The 19525-nt window shown below is 54.9% G+C and overlaps 1 protein-coding gene and 1 pseudogene across 1 annotated transcript; both read left to right on the top strand.

The window, feature by feature from the left end:
* The first annotated feature begins 1788 nt into the window (after positions 1-1788).
* LOC122691491 (C-type lectin domain family 18 member A-like) lies at positions 1789-14188 on the top strand. The gene is made up of 12 exons (XM_043898039.1): positions 1789-2180; positions 2693-2784; positions 4795-5034; positions 9401-9498; positions 9899-10020; positions 10168-10275; positions 10552-10644; positions 11005-11111; positions 11451-11580; positions 11892-11988; positions 13135-13226; positions 13777-14188. The coding sequence occupies exons 1-12, from the start codon at positions 2042-2044 to the stop codon at positions 13812-13814; spliced, it is 1356 nt and encodes a 451-aa protein (XP_043753974.1). The 5' UTR covers positions 1789-2041; the 3' UTR covers positions 13815-14188.
* Positions 14189-17381: 3193 nt separating this feature from the next.
* On the top strand, positions 17382-19295 carry LOC122690447 (annotated as a pseudogene).
* Positions 19296-19525: the final 230 nt, after the last annotated feature.

The raw sequence follows: 19525 nt of genomic DNA, 5'->3' as shown, positions 1-19525 counted from the left end.
AAATATATAAATAATTAATTTTTTAAAAGAATAGAGGTTGCTTATTGGGGAACACTTTTTACAAGAAGGGGAATGCATGCCCATTCTCAAAACCCATCCCAGCCACTCAGCAGGCTCCTGGAAAAGGTCTGGACCTAGGAGGAAATATTCCGTACACCAAGGTGCAATGCCCCAGGCAGGGAGTCCAGTGAGGCTGTCACCCTGCTTCACACCGCCGGCCCCTGAGACCCGGGGTGGCAGTGACGATCCCAGGGTCGCACAGGGCTCCTCGGTCGGAACCTAGTTGTGACGTCCGGTCTGGCATTTACTCTGCTCTGCTTCTCCCCTTCTGGCTCTTGCAAGCGGGGCTCGCCCTGGCCTCCTCTTACAGTGACCAGGGCTGCTCAAAAGGCGCTCCCCTCCAGGCCCCAGATGTATTTTCCTCCCACCTGCGCTGCTGCCCTGCATTATATTACAGGAAAACTAGCCATGCTTATCTTCAAAGCCCAGAAGCAGGGATTGGGTCTTTTGTTACCCAGAGCAGAGCAGGGCTGTGGGAATTGAATTCACAGGGTTGAGATGGGAACTAAGGCAGGTCAGCACCGGGGTCTGGGAGTGTGAAGACAGAGCCTCTCCATCAGCCGTGGGTACCCTGTGCTCGCTGGGTGACCTGGGGCCAGGCCCTGAGACACACTGACCCCAGCTTCCCCAACTACAGACGGAGCACCTCGTCTTCCCTGCCCAGGGCTGTTGCAACAACCAAGTGAACTCACATATTTGAAGCTGCTTTGTAAACTCTATAGAAAAAGATCCCTGTTTTACTAAGCATTGCTGGGATCCAGACAGGGTAACCTTGAGGTTGTCTGGTCATCTGTCTGAGGGAGAAGAAACGCCCCAAGCTCTGAGACATCTAGGGGGACACCCAACCCCAGGCTGGCTTTGGGGTCCCTGTGTCTGACCCTGTCTCCACGCCCCCAAAGGTATCCACGTTCCATCATGTTCCCGCCTCCACCCCCAGCGGCAAAAGCCAGGCCCACTGGTATCTCAGGAAAGCTTCCGAGGAATTGACACCTAGCCTGGTCCAGGGTTCAGGGGTCACACAAATTTCAGAAGGAGGAAGCACCTGGCTCGCAGGCCTGTCCCCTGGGAATGGCTGAATAACTTTTGGTCTGCCCAAGGGGAATGTGGGCTTTTGGCTGTGGCCGGTGAGACACACTTTTATTTTCTAGGAGCACTTTCATTTCCTGCCTGTGGGCCCAGAGGCTGACTTGTTCCCAGAGGACTGCAGCCAGCCAGGAGCATCACGTGCTCCCCTCTGCTTTCCCCCTCCAGGCCTGCAGTCACGTGGGTGGGGGGCACCAGGGCTGGGGCTCAGCCCCCACACCGCTCAGATGGACCGCCCTAAGGCACCCGCGGAGCAGCCCCCACCCACTCCCCTACAAACCCACCGCCCCGGTGCCCCCACCCACTGGTGGCACCTGACTGGTGCGCAGTTACCACCTGCTTATGTTTAATTCATGGCTGGGGGTTGGGACGAGCTTCCCAAGAAAGGAAAGAACTCCCCTGGGGTCTTGCCCAGTTCCTGCCCGCCCTCAGGGCTCGAGGCCCCAGCCTCCCTGGGCCAGGGGCTGGGAAGAGAAGCTGCTGATGAGCCTGGAGGACACCATTCCAGCCTGGGCATTGCTATTATTCGTTAATCTGCAGCCCTGGAATGTCTGCGGGCCAATCAGCAGTGTCTCCGAGGGCTCCAATAATCCTGCAATGATTAGCAGGGGCCACGGGGTCACTGCGAACCACTCAGTAGGTTGGTCGACTGGCTGTTGGCGGGCAGGCAGGCGGGCAGGCCCATGACTGGGGGAGGGAGGGCGCCCTGGGATGGGAGCTGTCTGTCTCCTTCCATGCCAGCGCTGACGACGGGGGCTGTCCGGACACCGATTATTCACCAGCCTCCCCTTTGTCTGCCAGCCCCGGGCGACTCCTCGAGATCGTGAATAGCTCCGTCCAGTCTGGGAAGCGAGCTGGACTGCTGAGCCAGGTTGAGTCCAGAGCCACCACCAGGCCCATGCTGCGGCTGGAGCCCTTGCCCAGGCCTGGAGGCCACTGGCCTGGCCTCCTGCCCTTGCTCCTGGCTCTCCTTGGCACAACTTGGGCAGGGGTGCAACCAGTCCAGCTGCAGGAGCAGCGGGTTCCAATGCCTGGAGGTAAGGGGGCCTTGGGTGAGGGAAAGGTGGAGATGCTCTGAGGGTCCCATGGGACTTCCAGGAGCCAGTTCCCAGGCCTGAGCCCAGGGCAGTTGAAAGAGCCACCCTGGAACAGTCCAGGGGCCTGAGAGGGGTAGGGGAGGATGGAGCCGGGGCTGGAGAAGGAAGGGGCGTGGGCCCGGTGCGGGGGGGGGGGGGGGGCGGGGGGAGGAGGAGGTGCCCTGCGAGCCGCAGGGGAGACTCTGGCTGAGATGAGCCCCAGGCAGAGGGGCTGCCTGGGACCGCATCCCCTCGGTCATCCCACCCCAGCTCTCAGCCTCCTTTACACCCACACCTATCTGTCTCAGTCCCCCTCCTTTCTCCGCCTCTCTCCGTCTCCCCATCCCCTGGCCATGTGCCCACCTCCGCCGCCCCGTCTCGGGTTTTGCTCCGTAAGTGCAGAGTTGCCCCCTCATCGCGCCGCGGTGACCCAGGGGCGAGCCCAGGTGGCCTGACCTTGTATCCCACCCCAGTCCTGAGCAAGAAGGAGAGCTTCCTCCTCGTCTCCCTGCACAACCGCCTGCGAAGCCAGGTCCACCCGCCTGCGGCCAACATGCAGAGAATGGTGCGTAGCCTCCCGGCTCCCGGGGCGGAGGGGCGACCGTGACGGGCTGGGAGGCCGCGCTGCCGCCAGGCGCCTTCCACCGGCAGGGCGGGAGGGGCGGCCGCCCCTGGCCCACGGCGGGCCGGCCGTGCCTGGTCTCCTCTCGAAAAGACAGACTTTTCCCTGCATCCCTTCCCGTTGCCCTGGAGACCAGAAGACATGGATGGAGTGGGGTCCCCTCCTCCGGGAACGCGGAGAGTCACAAAGGCGTCCCAGCGGGACGGGAGGCTCGTCCGGGCGGGAGAGGCAGCCCGCTGGGCGGGGGTGGGGGGCTTGTGTGCGGCCCAACCCGCTTCTCCAGCAGTCTATCCAGGCGACTAGGAGGGGCCCCTTCACCGGGGCCAGGGAGGGGATGCCGGGTTTCCCAGCACTCCCTCGGGGCTGCGGGGTCGGAGGTGTCACCCTGGGGGCCCCCAGTACGGCCCCGGCTGCCCCTGCCCACGTAACGGTCCAGGGAGCGAGGGGGGAACCGGCGTGGGGCCGGCCAGGTTCCCCAAGGCTGCTTCCCACGGACTCCTCCGAGGCTGCGGCGACCTTGAGCGCTCGGGGTCAGTTTCCCAGGAGGTGGGGGCGGGGCGGGGGCGTCGCCTCTCCCCTTCCCGCCTCTGCATGTGCTCAGCCCCTCCTGGGGGCCCAGGTCCTGGCTCCGGTCTCCCCCGCGCAGCCCTAGTGCCGGAGCGCGGCTGCTTCTGGTCAGGCCCTGCACTTCCCACGGCCCTTGTGCCTGAGCCTAAGAAAAGAGCACCTCATTAAAAACGCAAGTGGAGCCCCACGGCTCAGCCTCACGCACAGCTCTGGCCCTGGGCACCCCAAGGGAGGCTGAGGCCCTGCGGGGCCCCGTGCAGCCCCCATCAGCAGTGAAATGACAACCACCATCTGCCGGGGCCAGGCCCTAGGTGCGGCACTTGGCTCCCTGCAGACATGCAGTCCTCACACCATCTTATCCTCTGGGACCTTATTATCCCCCCACCCCCCCCCCCACCTTTTTTTTTTTTTTTTGGCTCTTCCAAATGGTTTGTGGGATCTCAGTTCTCCCACCAGGGACTGAACCGGGGGCCCCCTGAAAACCCAGAACCCTAACCACTATGCCACTAGGGAGCTCCCACCTTACTATTCCATTTTACAGAAGAGTATGTTGAGTCTCATGGCGATTAGGAGACGGCTGGAGGTCACACAGCTGGAATGAGGCAGTGGGGTTGGACCAGGGCATGACGATTGAGTGACACATGTCATCTTGGTTGCTGAGGCCCCTGTTTCAGAGGAGGGGGCTGGTGGATGGGGGCAGGGACGCCTGGTTGGGAAGAGCAGATCGGGTCCACCCCAGAGAGCTCTGCCTGCTGAGACCAAAGGGCGGAGGCCCTGGAGACCTCTTACACCCTCTCGGGTCTGGTTTCCAGCTGGAGTCCCTACACAGTCCAAAACCAGAATTAGGGAATAAGACACAGCAGCACGGCTGCTACAATTTTTTACATCACAGAAGGGAAGCCAAGAGGGAGCCTTTCTGAAAATGACCAGGGCCAGGTTCACCTAGCACAGAACCAGCTCGGAAGCCTTGGGCACGGCAGAGCTCACATTACGGAGATTACAGCAGAGGCCCATCCCATCACCTGGGCTAGCACTCGCCCCCCGGAGCACCCGGTCCCTGAGTGTGGTGGAGTCCTGGGCAGGGCCTGAGGGTGCCATCACCCGAGGCTCTCAGTGCTGGGCGAGCCGGGCTCTGGGGTGGGGGGACCAGATGGGCAGGTGTCTTTCCCACAGCCTGGAGCGCCCCCTGCAGGCCCTGCCTGCCTTTCCCTGGCCCCGAGGAAGCGGGCGAAAGCAGCTCAGAGCGCTCGAGCCGCCAAGCGCGATCCCTGCTCCAGGGCTCTGTTCGTAGGAGCAGCGCCTCCGGTCGTGCTGCGGTGGGGGCGGGTCAGTCGCGCCTGGCCGGGGGGCCCTACTGACGTTGCCGTGTGTGCCCCCCGCCCCCAGGACTGGAGCGACAGCCTGGCCCGGCAGGCCCAGGCCCGGGCGGCCCTCTGCGGTGCCCCCGCCCCGAGCCCGGCCTCCGTCCCCCGGGCCTCACGGCACGTGGGCTGGAACGCGCAGCTGCTGCCCGCGGGCTCCGCGGCCTTCGTGCACGTGGTGGGCCTGTGGTTCTCCGAGGGGCGGCAGTACAGACACTCGGCGGCCGAGTGCGCCCCCAACGCCACCTGCGCCCGCTACACTCAGGTGAGGCCGGGCTTCCAGCCCTGGGCCCCAGCCCTGCTGGGCTGCTCGGAGGGGCTACAGTTTGTCCTAAAACTGGTGATCGCTTTTCCTCCCGCTGGTTGTCCTTTTTTCAGCTTTTAACCTGAAATATTTCAAAACTAAATCAAATAACCGACTCCTTACTCACTCTACACTTCATGGAATTCTTCAGGCCAGAATACTGGACTGGATGGGGTCGCACAGAGTTGGACACAACTGAGCGGCTTTGCACTTTCTTACCCACTACCTAGATTTAGACAGTGTTAACTATGTTTTTCATCTCTTTAAAAAAGTAAAGCTAAGCAAAAGCCCTCCTCTTCCACTCACCTCTGTCCCTCCCCAGAGGTAAACTTCCTGACCTCCAGGAGTCCAGGTGGATCACCCCCTTCCCCAAGCATGTTTCCTTTTTCTTTCCCCTCCACAAAATCGTTAGTATCTTCTCTATAACTGGTGTCGTTTGGGTACCAAGGTCCAGCCCTGAAAAACACAGGCAAAATCTCAAGCAATTCCCTGACCAGGGATGGAACCCTGTCCCCCACACTGAAAGTACCCAGTCCTAACCGCTGGACTACAGGGAATTCCCCCAAGAATGTTGGAATATCTTTGCTACACGTGGAAGGGTTTTGATGCCTTTTCTCCTTATGCAAGTGGGTTGTGTGTTACTAAATCCTACCTAAGTGCTCTCTAAATGTACACTTCCTTTTGCCATTTGTGTTTATCACTTCAGATCACATTTGTAAGATTTACTTCCATTGATTTGAGCAAGCAATTGAGATTCACTATGAATAAACTACAATTTTGGGGCATCTGGGGTTACTTTTTTTTTAAAACTCTTCCAAGTCACACCACAATACATAAATCCCAGCTCAGGTCCTCTTGCACACGTGGGTCCAGAGTCCCCAACCTTTTTGGCATCAAAGACAGGTTTTGTAAAAGACAGTTTTTCCAGACTGGAGTTGAGGGAGATGGTTTCCAGATGATTCAAATGCATTACATTTATTGTGAGCTTTATGTCTGTTATTATTACATCAGCTTCACCTCATATCATCAGGTACTAGATCTTGGAGACTCGGGACTCCCACCCTAGGATACACTTAGAAGGGGAGTGGCTGGGTCAGAGGGAGCACGCACCTACAACCTTGCTACCTGTTGTCAAAGTGGTGTCCCCTACTCCACTCCTGTCCACAAACCAGTTCTCACTTCCCGGTACTGTCAGCTCCTCAGTTTTTGCCGACTTGATGCTGTGGGACACTACCTCATTCTGTTTTTAATGTCCATTTCTCTGATTACCTGTGTGACTGAGCCTCTTTTCTGTTCTGCTTCATTGCTGGTTAATTTCATCTTTCCCTTAATAATTTATAAGCATCTTTTCTATATTCTTTATACTTTTGTTGGTCATATTGGTTGCAGATACTTTTTTCTAACATATGGCTTGTATTTTCTCTTTGTTTATGTGACTTTTTATAAGAAACCTTCAGAGAATTTTAATATTAATGTAATCAAACTTCTCATGTTTTTCATTACGGTTCATCCATTTGTTGTATTATGTTTAAGAAATCCTATTCAACTCTGACATCAGGAAGATATTCTTTCTTTTCTTCCAAAGTTTAAATGTTTTCCTTTTTTCATATTGAAGTCATTAAGCCATCAGGTGATGTAGAATTGCATTTTATTGTTTTTTTTTTTTTACTTCTGTATTAAGTATTGACTCTTTCCCCCACAGACTCTAATGCCATCTCAGTCATATACCAAGCTCCCATATCTGCTGAGTTCTCTCTTCTTTCTGTTGCTTTTTTTAAAAATTACTCTGTACATTATGTGCTTTAATTATTATGGCTTCATAAAAAGTTTTTTGACAGGAAAATCCCAATATTATTATTATTGTTCAAAAGTTTCATGGGTATTCTTGATTCTTTCTACTGATTTTTCATATGAACTTAATAATTAGCCTTTACAGACATTTCTTTCCGATCTAAGTTTGTTAAGGATTTTAAAGTCATGTTCTAATATTATTTTTTCACATATGTTGTCCAGTTTCCCAGCACCACTTATTGAATAGACTGTCTTTTCTCCATTGTATATTCTTGTCATAGCTCATTTTGTTTCATCTATAACCTTACCTATTTCCCTTTCCTCCCATATTATTTTTAAGCAAATTTTAGACTTATAATTTTATCCATAAATAAGCATATATGTCTAAAAGATAACTTTTTCATTCCATACCCTACTAATGTAGGGGGCCCGTGTTCAATCCCTGGTCAGGGAACTAGATCCCACATGCCACAACTAAAAACAGCTTTCTAAAAAATAATCACAATACCAACATTAATATATATTTTTAAATGTTAACTCTTCCCTGCCTTCCTACTTGCAGGACTGTAATTCATCTATGTACCAACTGTTATAATAGTTAATCAAACACTAAAATACTTATGTATTAGTAATCAGTTGTTATCCCACGTTCCCAGAAAGTACCTCTTCCCTGGGACACCTAGGATTTCTCCTATATCTAGAATCAGAGCGGGTGTATTTGTCACAGTAGTGGGTCTCTAGGATCCTGCTTCAGCCCAGCACCTATTCTGATTGACAAGCCACTGGACCACCAGGGAAGTCCCTCCATGATAATATCGTCTTTGGTTTTGAAGTGTATACTTAAATTTCCTAACTAGGTTTTCTCCTTTGTTGTTTAGTCGCTAAGTCATGTCTGACTCTTTTGCAGCCCCATGGACTGGGGCCTGCCAGGTTCCTCTGTCCATGGGATCTCCAAGGCAAGAATACTGGAGTGGGTTGCCATTTGCCTTCTCCAGGGGATCGTCCCGACCCAGGGATCAAACCCAAGTCTTCAACATTGGCAGGAAGATTCTTTACCACTGAGCCACCAGGGAAGCCAGGTTTTCTCCTTTACTTACTTCTAAATTACTTCCTTTAGATTTTATTGCATTGAATTCATAGAATGTGATCTGTAAGACATTGGTTATCTGGTAGTCATTGAATCTTGCTTTGCAGCTATTAGGCTTCCCTGAGAGCTCAGTTGGTAAAGAATCTGCCTGCAATGCAGGAGACCCTGGTTTGATTCTCGGGTTGAGGAGATCTGCTGGAGAAGAGATAGGCTACCCACTCCAGTATTCTTGGGCTTCCCTCATGGCTTAGCTGCTAAAGAATCCACCTGCAATGCGGGAGACCTAGGTTCAGTTCCTGGGTTGGGAAGATCCCCTGGAGAAGGGAAAGGCTATCCACTGCAGTATTCTGGCCTGGAGAATTCTATGGACTGTATAGTCCATGAGGTCACAAAGAGTCAGACAGGACTGAGCAACTTTCACTTTCACTTTGCTGTTTAGTGAAGGATTAATGTCTACAAAATTCCATGCACTCCTAAAAAGAATGCACATTCTCTACTTGTTGGAGACATATATATGATTACATGGGCATATCTCCTGGCCTCATGTTGGTCATTTTTAGTAGCTACCGGAGTTTGCTTGGCTATTCTTGGGTATTGACCATTTGTGTTATTTCCAAGTGGTCACTGATTCTAATACATTAAACCTAAGTTTTGAATAGTATTAAAAACCTGTATCACTTAGCTCTTGCTGCCTGACACACTATCCCAAAATTTAGCATCCTGTGATTTTGCAGGTTGGCAGTTTGGGTTGGGCCCGGTTGCGAGTTTCCTCTGGTCTTGGCGGCACTCACTTTTGCAACCGCAACCAGCTGCTGGGTTGGGTAGGAGCTGACTGCCCACAGTGGCCTCAATGGAGTCATCTCTGCCCTCTAGGGTTTTTCAGCCTTCAGCAGGCTTGCTCATATGGTGGCTGAGCATGAGAGAATGAGTGGAAATTGCAGGGCCTCCTGAGACCTAGGTTTGAAACAGCTAGACCATCATTTCTCTGGCATTGTGTTGAGCAACACAAGCCGCAGGGCCAGCCATTTTCAAGGTGTGGGAGATTCCGCCTCTTGATGCAAAACCACATTTTGTAAAGAACGGGCTGTGGGGAGAGGAGACGTGAAGCGTTGGGGCCATTTTTGCAACCATCCCAAGGCCCTTGATGTCCAGGTCTTCCTGTTGCTCCTCTCCTCCAGCCATCCAGTCTCCCCGCCCTTCAGGTATCTGCGGACCCTCAGCTGCCCACCCAGGAGGTCTTTCTAGACTATTCCCACCCATCCTTAGCGCCCTGCCCAGCACAGCTGCTCTGCTCCTGGGGTCCCCAGGGAGGTGACAAAACTGTTTATCCGCCTGGTTTGGGGCAAAAGCGCGCGCCCTGCCCGGGGGAGCATCCTGCAGGCTGCAGGTCCCAGACTGCGAGTGGAGGGGGGCCCGCGATGGGGTGTCTGAGCCACGTGTCTCCTGCAGCTCGTGTGGGCCACCTCGAGCCAGCTGGGCTGTGGGCGGCAGCTCTGCTCTGGGGCCCAGGGAGAGCTGGAAGCCTTCGTCTGCGCCTACTCTCCCGGGTAAGCCCCCTGCATGGCAGGGCCCTGCCGTCTCCTGCTGGGCTGCAGGGCAGGGGTGCTCTCAGCCAGGGTGAGACACCCACACACCCACCCACAGGCCTTTACCCCTGGGTCTGCACCCCTGGTGGGAGAGCGCAACACCCAGGATTCTGGCCATGCAGAACATGACTTCTGCTCAGTCACCCCTTCCTGGAAGCACCAGCCTGCATTCAGGGAATCTGCCCAGTGTTCGTTTGGAGGTCATCTTTTCTCTCCTGGGAAATCTCCCTGTCTCACCCAGCTCCCTGACTCCCTGGCGGGGCAGGGAGGGACTGACAGGGCCTGGCGGGCAGGCAGCAGGGCCTGTCCCTGCCGCGGCCAAGGCCAGGTCCGTGCAGCCCTCCGCTGCTTGCTTTCGCAGAGGGAACTGGGAGGTCAACGGGAAGACCATCGTCCCCTACAAGAAGGGCGCCTGGTGCTCGCTCTGCACGGCCAGCGTCTCGGGCTGCTTCAAAGCCTGGGACCATGCAGGGGGGCTCTGCGGTGAGTGCGCCCACCAGCCGGCCTGATCGGGTGATGCAGAGGAGGGTGGCGGGCTGTCCTGGAAGCCCTGGCCCTCGGCACCCGGGGAGGCCCCGGCCTGGCCTGCCCGGAGGAGGCCCGCTCAGCGTTTCCTTTGCGCCTGACCAGAGGTCCCCAGGAACCCGTGTCGCGTGAGCTGCCGGAACCACGGCCAGCTCAACGTCAGCACCTGCCACTGCCACTGCCCCCCCGGCTACACGGGCAGATACTGTCAAGGTGAGGGCACCTGGAGCCGGGCCGGGCATCCGGTGAGTGACCGCGCACAGCATGTCCCCGTCCAGTAGGCATCCACTGAGCACCGACTGTCAGTGAAGCCGGATCTGGCCCGTAGGCTCTGGGAGGGTGCAGAGAGGGCAGCTGCGGATCCCGGCTGGATTCCTTTCCCAGCTCCTCCCCCCAGCTCAAAGATGCCAAAGAGCACAGAGAAGCCCCGGGCGGGTGTTCTTGCTGGGGTTGGCAGCCGTGCACATCCCCCGCCCCCCATCCTGGCAGTGCGGTGCAGCGTGCAGTGCGTGCATGGCCGGTTCCGGGAAGAGGAGTGTTCCTGCGTCTGTGACGTCGGCTTCGGGGGAGCCCAGTGCGCCAGTGAGTCCCGCCGCACAGCCCCCGACCGCCAGGCCCGCCCTGGACCCCTCGGTGAGGGGCTGGGTCCCGCCCAGACCAGCCCACAGATGCCCATGGAGTGCACCCCGCCCACTCCCTGAGTGAACTTGGCCGTGGGGGGTGGGGTCTTTACACCCTAGAAACAGCACTGTCGCAATCACAGATTATCTTTTTTGAGAGAGAGCTGGTTGTTACCCATCTGCCAGCATACACTGACCCCCCAGCCCCCCGCTCCAATTTGGAGCAGGTGGCCAGGGAAGGGGCACCCTGAGCTTACACCCTGCAGGCCAGGGAGGTGGCTGCTCTGAGGTCCCGCACAAAGTCAGGCTCCCCTCCCACCAGCCAAGGTGCACTTTCCCTTCCACACCTGCGATCTGAGGATTGACGGAGACTGCTTCACGGTGTCCTCGGAGGCGGACACCTACTACGGCGCCAAGATGAAATGCCAGGTAACGGCTGGTCCCTGCCTTCCCGGCGGCCGCCCCCTGGGCCCAAGCAGGGGTCTTAACAAAGGGACCCTGGATTAAGAGATGCATTCCTTCAACCTCTCAACTTACTAATGCTGGCAAGCAATCCCGATATATTTAAGACACAGCAGGTGAAACCCTTCCCAGGCCAGAGGAGAGGTGGGCAGGGAGAGGAAGGCAGGAGGCTGCAGCGGGCATGGGTGGCTGAGGACAGCCTGGCCGGCACGTAGCTTTGACGTCCGTGGCCACGGGGGCCGGCGGGAGGGGCAGGAGGGGCTGGCCTGAGCTCTGGGGCCAGCGTGACCCAGAGTGGGGTTACAGGGCAAGGGCGGGGTGCTCGCCCAGATTGAGAGCCAGAAAGTGCAGGACATCCTGGCCTTCTTCCTGAGCCGCCTGGAGACCGCCAACGAGGTGACCGACAGTGACTTTGAGACCAGGAACTTCTGGATCGGTGAGTGCCTGGCTGACGTGGGCGTGTGTGTGTGTGTGTGTGTGCGTGTGTGTGGGTGCTCGGGCTGGGACACCCATGCTCCTCCAGGGATCTGGGCCGTGGTAACCCGGAGCCCGGCCAGCAGTCAGGCTGATGCGTCCCCTCCCCGGGGAGAGAGCTGACGGAAAGGAGCCGGAAGTGCTGGGAAGGGGTCTCAGGGCCGGGGGCCCACTGGGCATCAGGCAGCAGGCTCCGGGCAGGCCCTCAGCCCAGGGAGCCGGCGGGGTCTGGGGACCTTGGGTGCGGGGCCAACCTTGGCTGCTGTGGCCCAGGGCTCACCTACAAGACTGCCAAGGACTCCTTCCGCTGGACCACGGGGGAGCAGCAGTCCTTCACCAGCTTCGCCTTCGGGCAGCCGGACAACCAGGGGTGAGTCGTCCGCTGCGCACCTTCCCACCGGGGCCTGCGTGCTGAGCCCTCAGACACGACCAGACCCCCACCCGCCTGCTGCCTGCCCGAGCGCCCTGAGGGCCTGGGCCTCCCTGGGGTCCTCGTGCCGGAGGTGCAGGTGCGGCTGGGTGTGGGCCCGGTGCTAAACGAGGCACATCCCCGACCCAGGGGCTCACGTAAAAGACGGGGACCCCAGAAGGCTACGACCCCCCACCGTCCCCACCGTCCCTTCGGCTGCCTCTCCATCTCTCTGTTACCTACCCTGCCCTGCCCCCAGCGTCCCCTCCGCCTACGTCAGTACGCTGATGCTGCCCTCTGCTGGCCACCCCCAGCATCAGCCCGCACACTCATCTGTCCACTAGCCACCCTGCACCACCCGGCCTTCAAAGCCCCGGGATGCCCGGGGCAGGGGAGGAAGCGGTCACGGGGTGCCCAGGGCGGGAGCAGAGGTCAGGGGGTGTGAGGGGCAGGGGTGGAGGGGGTCAGGGGTGCCCAGGGGGGTGGAGGGGGTCAGGGGTGCCCAGGGGGGTGGAGGAGGTCAGGGGTGCCCAGGGTGGGGGTGGAGGGGGTCAGGGGTGCCCAGGGGGGTGGAGGGGGTCAGGGCGGGGGTGTAGGGGGTCAAGGGTGCCTGGGGCAGGGGTGGAGGTCAGGGGTGCCCAGGGTGGGGGTGGAAGGGGTCAGGGGTGCCTGGGGCGGGTGGAGGCGGTCAAGGGGTGCCCGGGGCAGGGGTGGAGGCTGTCAGGCTGTGTGCCCACCGAGATTCCCGAGCGCCCCTACCTCTCCTTGACTTCCCTGAGGGCAGCCATGCCGGGCCTGGGCCCGCCCCTAGACGGCCTCAGCCTGGTGGGAGGAAGGACGCAGCCTGTCCACCCCCACCACTACGGGGCCTGGGAGTGGGCCGTGGCAGCAGGCGAGGCGCCCCCTGAGAAGGGAGGAGCTGGAGCGGCTGGAGGAGCAGGTGTGGAGACCAGGAGGGGGGTCTGACTCCCAGAGGCCCCTGTGAGTGTGGGGTGGGGCCTCGGGAGGCCCCGGACGGGCACAGGTGGCCCCTGGGAGGGGGCTTGGAGCCTCTCCCCGCCTCCCGCCTCCCTCCTCCACCTGAGCACTTACCACCTCGGCCCGCAGGTTTGGCAACTGTGTGGAGCTGCAGGCGTCGGCCGCCTTCAACTGGAATGACCAGCGCTGCAAAACCCGCAACCGCTACATCTGCCAGTTTGGTGAGGCTGCCTTCCCGTGGCTCCCCGCCCTGGCCCCTGGCCCTGGGGGTGTGCGGGTGACAGCCCTGCGTGTCTGCACACCAGGCCTGAGGCCCCCCTGTCCCTGGGGGTGTGGGGGTGACAGCCCTGCGTGTCTGCACACCCCAGGCCCCAAGGCCCCCCTGTCTCAGGGGGTGTCTGGGTAACAGCCCTGCAGTGTTTGCACACCAGGCCCGAGGCAACCTGCCGATCCTGGGCCTGCAGGCCCCTGGAGCCCAGAGTGGGAGACAGCCCCTGTCCACACAGACCAGAACTACACCCGGCCAGGAATTTCTCAAGGTCCCTTGCCTCTGGCCACTAAAGCCGTCACACGGGGCCCTGCTGGGTGCGCCCTGATTCCTTCCAGTGCCGTGAACTGTGAGGGCGGAGATGAAGCTTCGCCCGGCCTCGCAGCCCCTGCTGGGGCATCTGGAGCTCCTTGGGGATCCCGTGGAGGCCACTTCTGGACCTGGTGTGGCAGGGTCCCATCCCAGGACAGTCACCAGCCCTTGTTCTTCCTCTTCTTTTCCAGCTCGCGAGCACATCTCCCGCTGGGACCCAGGGCCCTGAGATTCAGCCGTGCCCCTCCCCAGCCAGCGCCTGGGTGCACAGCCCCGCTGGCCCGCCTGCCTCCTGTGTAGAACCAGGGCCTGGCTAGGACTGCGACCCAACAACCAAAGAGGTCTCAGACCTTGCAGGACGTCGGGTGGGGTACAAGCGAGGCCGACAGAGTCTGGTGGAGGAGGAGGGGAGCCTGGGTGCCCCCACTCCCCGGCCTGCTTTTGATTGGGAAGATGGGGCTTAATCAGGCCCTGAAACAGGAGTCCAGACCAGCAGGGAGAAGAGACTACTCCGGTCCACCCAGGCTGGACCCTCTGGGGCAGATGGAGGCTCCTCACCGCCCATGGTGCACCCTACAAAGGATTAAACTAAATTATGGATGAGCCAGACTTGCACATGCTCATTGCGAATGGGGGATTCAGACAACCCAGAATGGTTCTGGGCAGACCGGCCTCCTCCCACCTGCCCTGCTCCCTGCTCACCCAGAGGACCCAGGCCACCCTCCGGAGGTTTTCAGACCCTCGGTCCTGAATAACGCTCAGACTTAGGGGCCTCACTCGCACCCTTGACTTCTAGCCCCTCTCACCTCTGCCTCTGTCGGCTTTGGGTTTCTGTTCACGCCTCCCCCTTTATTCTTACCACTGCTTCTCCGCAGCTCTTCTTTCCTTGTGATTACCTGAACTTGGGCCGTTATGGGCCCATGGCTTCCCTGTTCCTAGGGTGGTGAGAGGGTGAGTCCCAGCAGGTGCAAAACCAGGAGGTACTACCGTGTCCAGAATGCCGCGTGGCCGGCTTGTGCAAGTGTCGAGTCAGTCTGCTGGTTGGAAGGACAAGTATGGCCTTGGCTCGGGAAGCTGGGAGAAGCAGATCAGTTGGAGTTCTTGGTAGCAACCAACAGAAACACAGAAGCTGCTCTGGCAAGTCGTGACAGAAAAGGAGCTTATCAAAAAGTCAATGGTTTTTTAAATGAGCAAAGGGTTTGAATAGACAGTTCTCCAAAGAGGATGTGCAAACGGCCCACAAGCACGTGATGAGATGTTCAGCACCAGTGGCCATTAGGCAATCCAAATAGAAACCAAAATGAAACACCACTTCACATCCACTAGGGAGGCTGTTAGCAACAGAACAGACAGTAATGAGGGTTGATGCGGGCGGGGACTCGTTGGGGCCCTCGTACGTTGCTGGTGGGAAAGTAAAGTGGTGTGGTCACAGTGGAAAATCGTGAGGCGATTCCTCACGAAGTTGAGTACCACTACCATATGACCCAACAATTTAACTCCTAGGAATGCATTGAAGAGACATGAAAACAAGTTCTCAAACAATTCTTAAACACAAATTTCACAGCAGCATTATTCACAACAGTCAAAAGTTAGAAACAACCCAAAAGTCCATCAGTGTTTAAATAGCAGTGTACACATGCAATGGAATATTATTCAACCATTAAAAGGAATGAAGTGGACTTCCCACTAGGGGTGGTCTAGCGGCTAAGGCTCTGTTCTCCCAGTGCAGGGGACGCAGGTTTGATCCCTAATCAGGGAACTACATCCCACATGCTGCCACTAAAAGACCTTGCATGCCACAGCTAAGACTGGTGCAGCCCAACAAATATTTTTTTTTAGAAAAAGGAATGAAGTACTAATACAGGCTACCAGACGGATAAACCTTGAACACACTATTTTAAGTGAAAGAAGCCAGTCACAAAAGATCACATATTGCATGATTCCATTTATCTGAACTAGTCAGAAAAGGATAAATCCAGAGATGCAGACTGGTGGATGCCAAGAGAAACGGAAAAATGAGGGTGTGGGTTTTATTTTGAAGTGATAAAAATGTTTTGGAATTTAGAGAGAGCTAGTGGCTACAGAACATTGTAGATGTATTCGGTGCCACTAACTTGGTTAATTTTATGTTATGCAAATTTCCCTTCAGTTTTGTTTTTTTTTAAGACAGTGGTTGGTCACGGGACCCCTGGTAGAGTGAGAGTCTCGCTGGGGGCCTGTGTGGGCAGAAACAGTGCTCCAAGCTCCGTTGCAGAGCCCGTCTGGGTAGACTGCCATCCAGACACAGGAAGTCCACAGCCTACCCCACGGCAGCGATAAGGGAGCCACCTCTGTGGCGACTGAGGCTGGCAATCCAGCACCCTGGGGAGCCTCTAACGCCCCAGACGCCGTGTTCCCATTCAGTTGCAGCCTCTCCCACCAGCCGGCCAGGCGCTACGGCACTTCCCCACCAACATATTCTCGACGACAAAGGACGCGCTGGAGGCGAGGCAGCTGACCGCGGCCGGCCTCCGTGCCAGGTCACGGAGCAGCGGCGTCTGCACCACCTGGGATCTTGTTAGAAAAGCAGGTTTCCAGCTGCTCCGAAGCTAATCTGAGTTCCAACCAGACCTCCAGCCACTTCAGATGCAAGCTCAGGTGCGAGAGCCTGACAGAGGCAGCGTCCGGGTCTCAAGTCACCCGAGTTGGAAGACAGGCTCTGACACTTGCGAACTGGGTGACTTTGGGCAACTTATTAACACCTAGGGGTCCTGCCGGCCGAGTCTGCCTGGAGCCGCCCTGGTTTTAGCACTCAAAATCCCAGAAACCTGGGAAACCTCTCTGTCCCAGACAAACAGGACAGTTGGTCACCCTAAAACATCTCTCTGCCTTGTGACACTTTTCCATAAAATGAAGAAGATAAAGCGAGTTAATACGTCAAAGTGTTTGAAAGAGCCTGGTGAGAGCAAACGCTGACGGATGTCAGCTGGGCTGAGCCAGTGCCCTCACTTCTCAATTCCTCCATCAACGTTAAACCATCTAAACTTCGTTAAAAACCTAATAAAATTGTTAAATAAACAAAGTGCTTAAAACTGTCCCTGACAGAATAGTAAATGCTCAGTAAGTTTCAGCTATTCTTATTTGTGTTCTTATTATCTATTAACTAATATTATTGGGGCACAATTGCATCCATGGGTTTTGGTTTTATATATATATGATTTATTTGGCTGCACCAGGTCTTAGTTGCAGCATGCGGGATCTAATTCCCTGACCAGGGATTGAACCCAGGCCCCCTGCATGGGCAGCAAGGAGTCTTAACCACTGGACCAGCAGGGAAGTTCCAAGTCCAGGTTTTAAGTGACTATCAGAGTGAACAACTAGAACCATCCCAGACACTCATGGTAGCCCCAGTTCACTTCAATGCAGTCACTCAGTCATGGCCGACTCTTTGCGACCTCATGGACTGCAGCACGCCAGGTCTCCCTGTCTATCACCAACTCCCAGAGTTTACTCAAACTCATGTCCATTGAGTCAGTGATGCCATCCAACCATCTCATCCTCTGTCGTCCCCTTCTTCTCCTGCCCTCAATCTTTCCCAGCATCAGGGTCTTTTCCAATGAGTCAGTTCTTCACATCAGGTGGCCAAAGTACTGGAGTTTCAGCTTCAACATCAGTCCTTCCAATGAATATTCAGGACTGATCTCCTTTAGGATGGACTGGTTGGATCTTCTTGTTGTCCAAGGGACTCTCAAGAGTCTTCTCCAACACCACAGTTCAAAAGCATCAAGTCTGGAGAAGGAAATGGCAACCCACTCCAATACTCTTGCCTGGAAAATTCCACGGACAGAGGAGCCTGGTAGGCTACAGTCCATGGGATCGCAAAGAGTAGGACACGACTGAGCGACTTAAAGCCAGATTAGTCAGCTCCTCTTAGAATTCATGTATTTAAAAAATATTAATCAGAGATTGTAAAATTAGTTTGTGCCCCGAACCCAGACTACAGACATCTTTTGTTTGACCCATGTAGCAATGAAAACAATGAGAAATTTTATATAAAAAGTAAAACCATCAAATTATCCAGAAAATATCTACTGAGCTTGGCAGTTACAAGGTCATGAATGGTCCTGTCATGAAAACTGTGAGGCCTGGGATCTTAGTCCCCCCTACCAGGGACTGAACCTGCACCCACTGCTTTGGAAGGCAAAGTCTTAACTGCTGTACCACTAGGGAAGTCCAGAATAAAATCTTTTGAAAGTTTAATTGCAAAGATAAGATACAATGTTCTTCACTTTTTTCCCCTTGATTTGGGAATCTGATATACCCAATAACTCCTGATGGAAGCAGTGCAAGGAGTCAGTTTTCTTCTACGTCATACATGGAAGGACAATTATAGGATACAACTGGAGAGAGGCGGCATTGAATTTCTGTTAAAAATGGGAAATTCTAAGGTGTTTTTAAGTGCTGGCAGAAAAGGAAGACAGAAAAAGCTATGTGATGATCTGGAGGAAAACCATTCCAGACTGGAAAAAAGCACAGAGCACAGACCTGGAGACAAGCTGAATTCGATGTGCTCATCAGACATCCAAGCAGAGGCAGAGCCTGGAGCTCAGAGGAGTGGTGGAACTGAGCAGAGGTTTTCGAGTCACTGCTCCAGAAAGATCCAGAAGAGGTGAAGGTGCTGCTGGAAAAAGCCACTAGGAAAAGAGTACGTGATGCCCTGACAGCTGAAAAATCCAAGACTGAGACAGAAATGAAGAATGAGATGCAGCAGAAATCACAGAGGAAAGCAGAATTTACAGAAAATGAGAAGCCAGCTGCTGGCGTTGCTCCTATTACAACAGGATATACAGTGAAAGTCAGTAATTACGGATGGGACCAGTCAGATAAGTTTGTGAAGATCTACATCACCTTACCTGGAGTTCAAGTGCCTGCTGAGAGTGTGCAGGTGAATTTCACAGAGAGGTCATTTGATCTTTTGGTAAAGAACCTAAATGGAAAGAGTTACTCCATGATTGTGAACAATCTCTTGAAACCCATCTCTGTGGAAGGCAGTTCAGAAAAGGTCAAGACAGATACAGTTCTTGTCTTATGTAGAAAGAAAGCAGAAAACACACGGTGGGACTACCTGACTCAGGTCGAAAAAGAATGCAAAGAGAAAGAAAAGCCCTCCTAAGACACTGAAACAGATCCTAGTGAGGGATTAATGAATGTTCTAAAGAAAATTTATGAAGATGGAGATGATGATATGAAGCGAACCATTAATAAAGCCTGGGTGGAATCAAGAGAAAAGCAAGCCAAAGGAGATACAGACTTCTGAGACTTTAAAGTCTTTTTGGGAACTGTGATGTGGAAAAATAATGTTTCCAATAAGGAAATGTTGCTAAACTGCACAAATCTGACATATAGCTACTTACACAGCCTTCTTCTAAGTAAAGGCAATGAATTCTCCATTTCCTGCTGGAGAATTTATTTAAATAAAATTCGCTTATTAAACACTTCCTCCATGGATGGTTTCTTTAGTAACCAGGTCATTTTATTCAAGAAGAGTAATGTATTCTGGTGTGAAATGTAAAAAAGCAAGTCTTGCCTAATGAAAATGCCACATTGTGTGTATTATTGTTCAGCTAAGAAGTAGAAAACAAAGTTCATGCTTGCCTTTCAGTTCCTGACATCAACTCCCACCAATGTAAGAATAAATAAAAATAAAGCCTGAATTTTTACATAAAAAAAAGCATCAAGTCTTCGGCACTCAGCTTTCTTTATAGTCCAACTTTCACATCCATACACGACCAACGGAAAAACCACAGCTTTGACTAGACGGACCTTTATTGGGAAAGTAATGTCTCTGATTTTTAATATGGTGTCTAGGTTGGTCATAGCTTTTCTTCCAAGGAGCAAGCGTCTTTCAATTTCATGGCTGCAGTCACCATCTGCAGTGATTTTGGAGCCCAAAAATATAAA

Source organism: Cervus elaphus, chromosome 4 (genome assembly GCF_910594005.1).
Source record: "Cervus elaphus chromosome 4, mCerEla1.1, whole genome shotgun sequence".
Classification (NCBI taxonomy): domain Eukaryota; kingdom Metazoa; phylum Chordata; class Mammalia; order Artiodactyla; family Cervidae; genus Cervus; species Cervus elaphus.
This window is presented reverse-complemented; position numbering and strand designations above follow the sequence as displayed.

Coding starts and splice junctions, on each gene's coding strand:
- LOC122691491 (XM_043898039.1), top strand. CDS start 2,042: ATGCTGCGGCTGGAGCCCTTGCCCAGGCCTGGAGGCCACTGGCCTGGC. Junction 10,021..10,167: donor CCATGCAGGGGGGCTCTGCG/GTGAGTGCGCCC, acceptor GCGCCTGACCAG/AGGTCCCCAGGAACCCGTGT. Junction 11,112..11,450: donor GCGCCAAGATGAAATGCCAG/GTAACGGCTGGT, acceptor GTGGGGTTACAG/GGCAAGGGCGGGGTGCTCGC.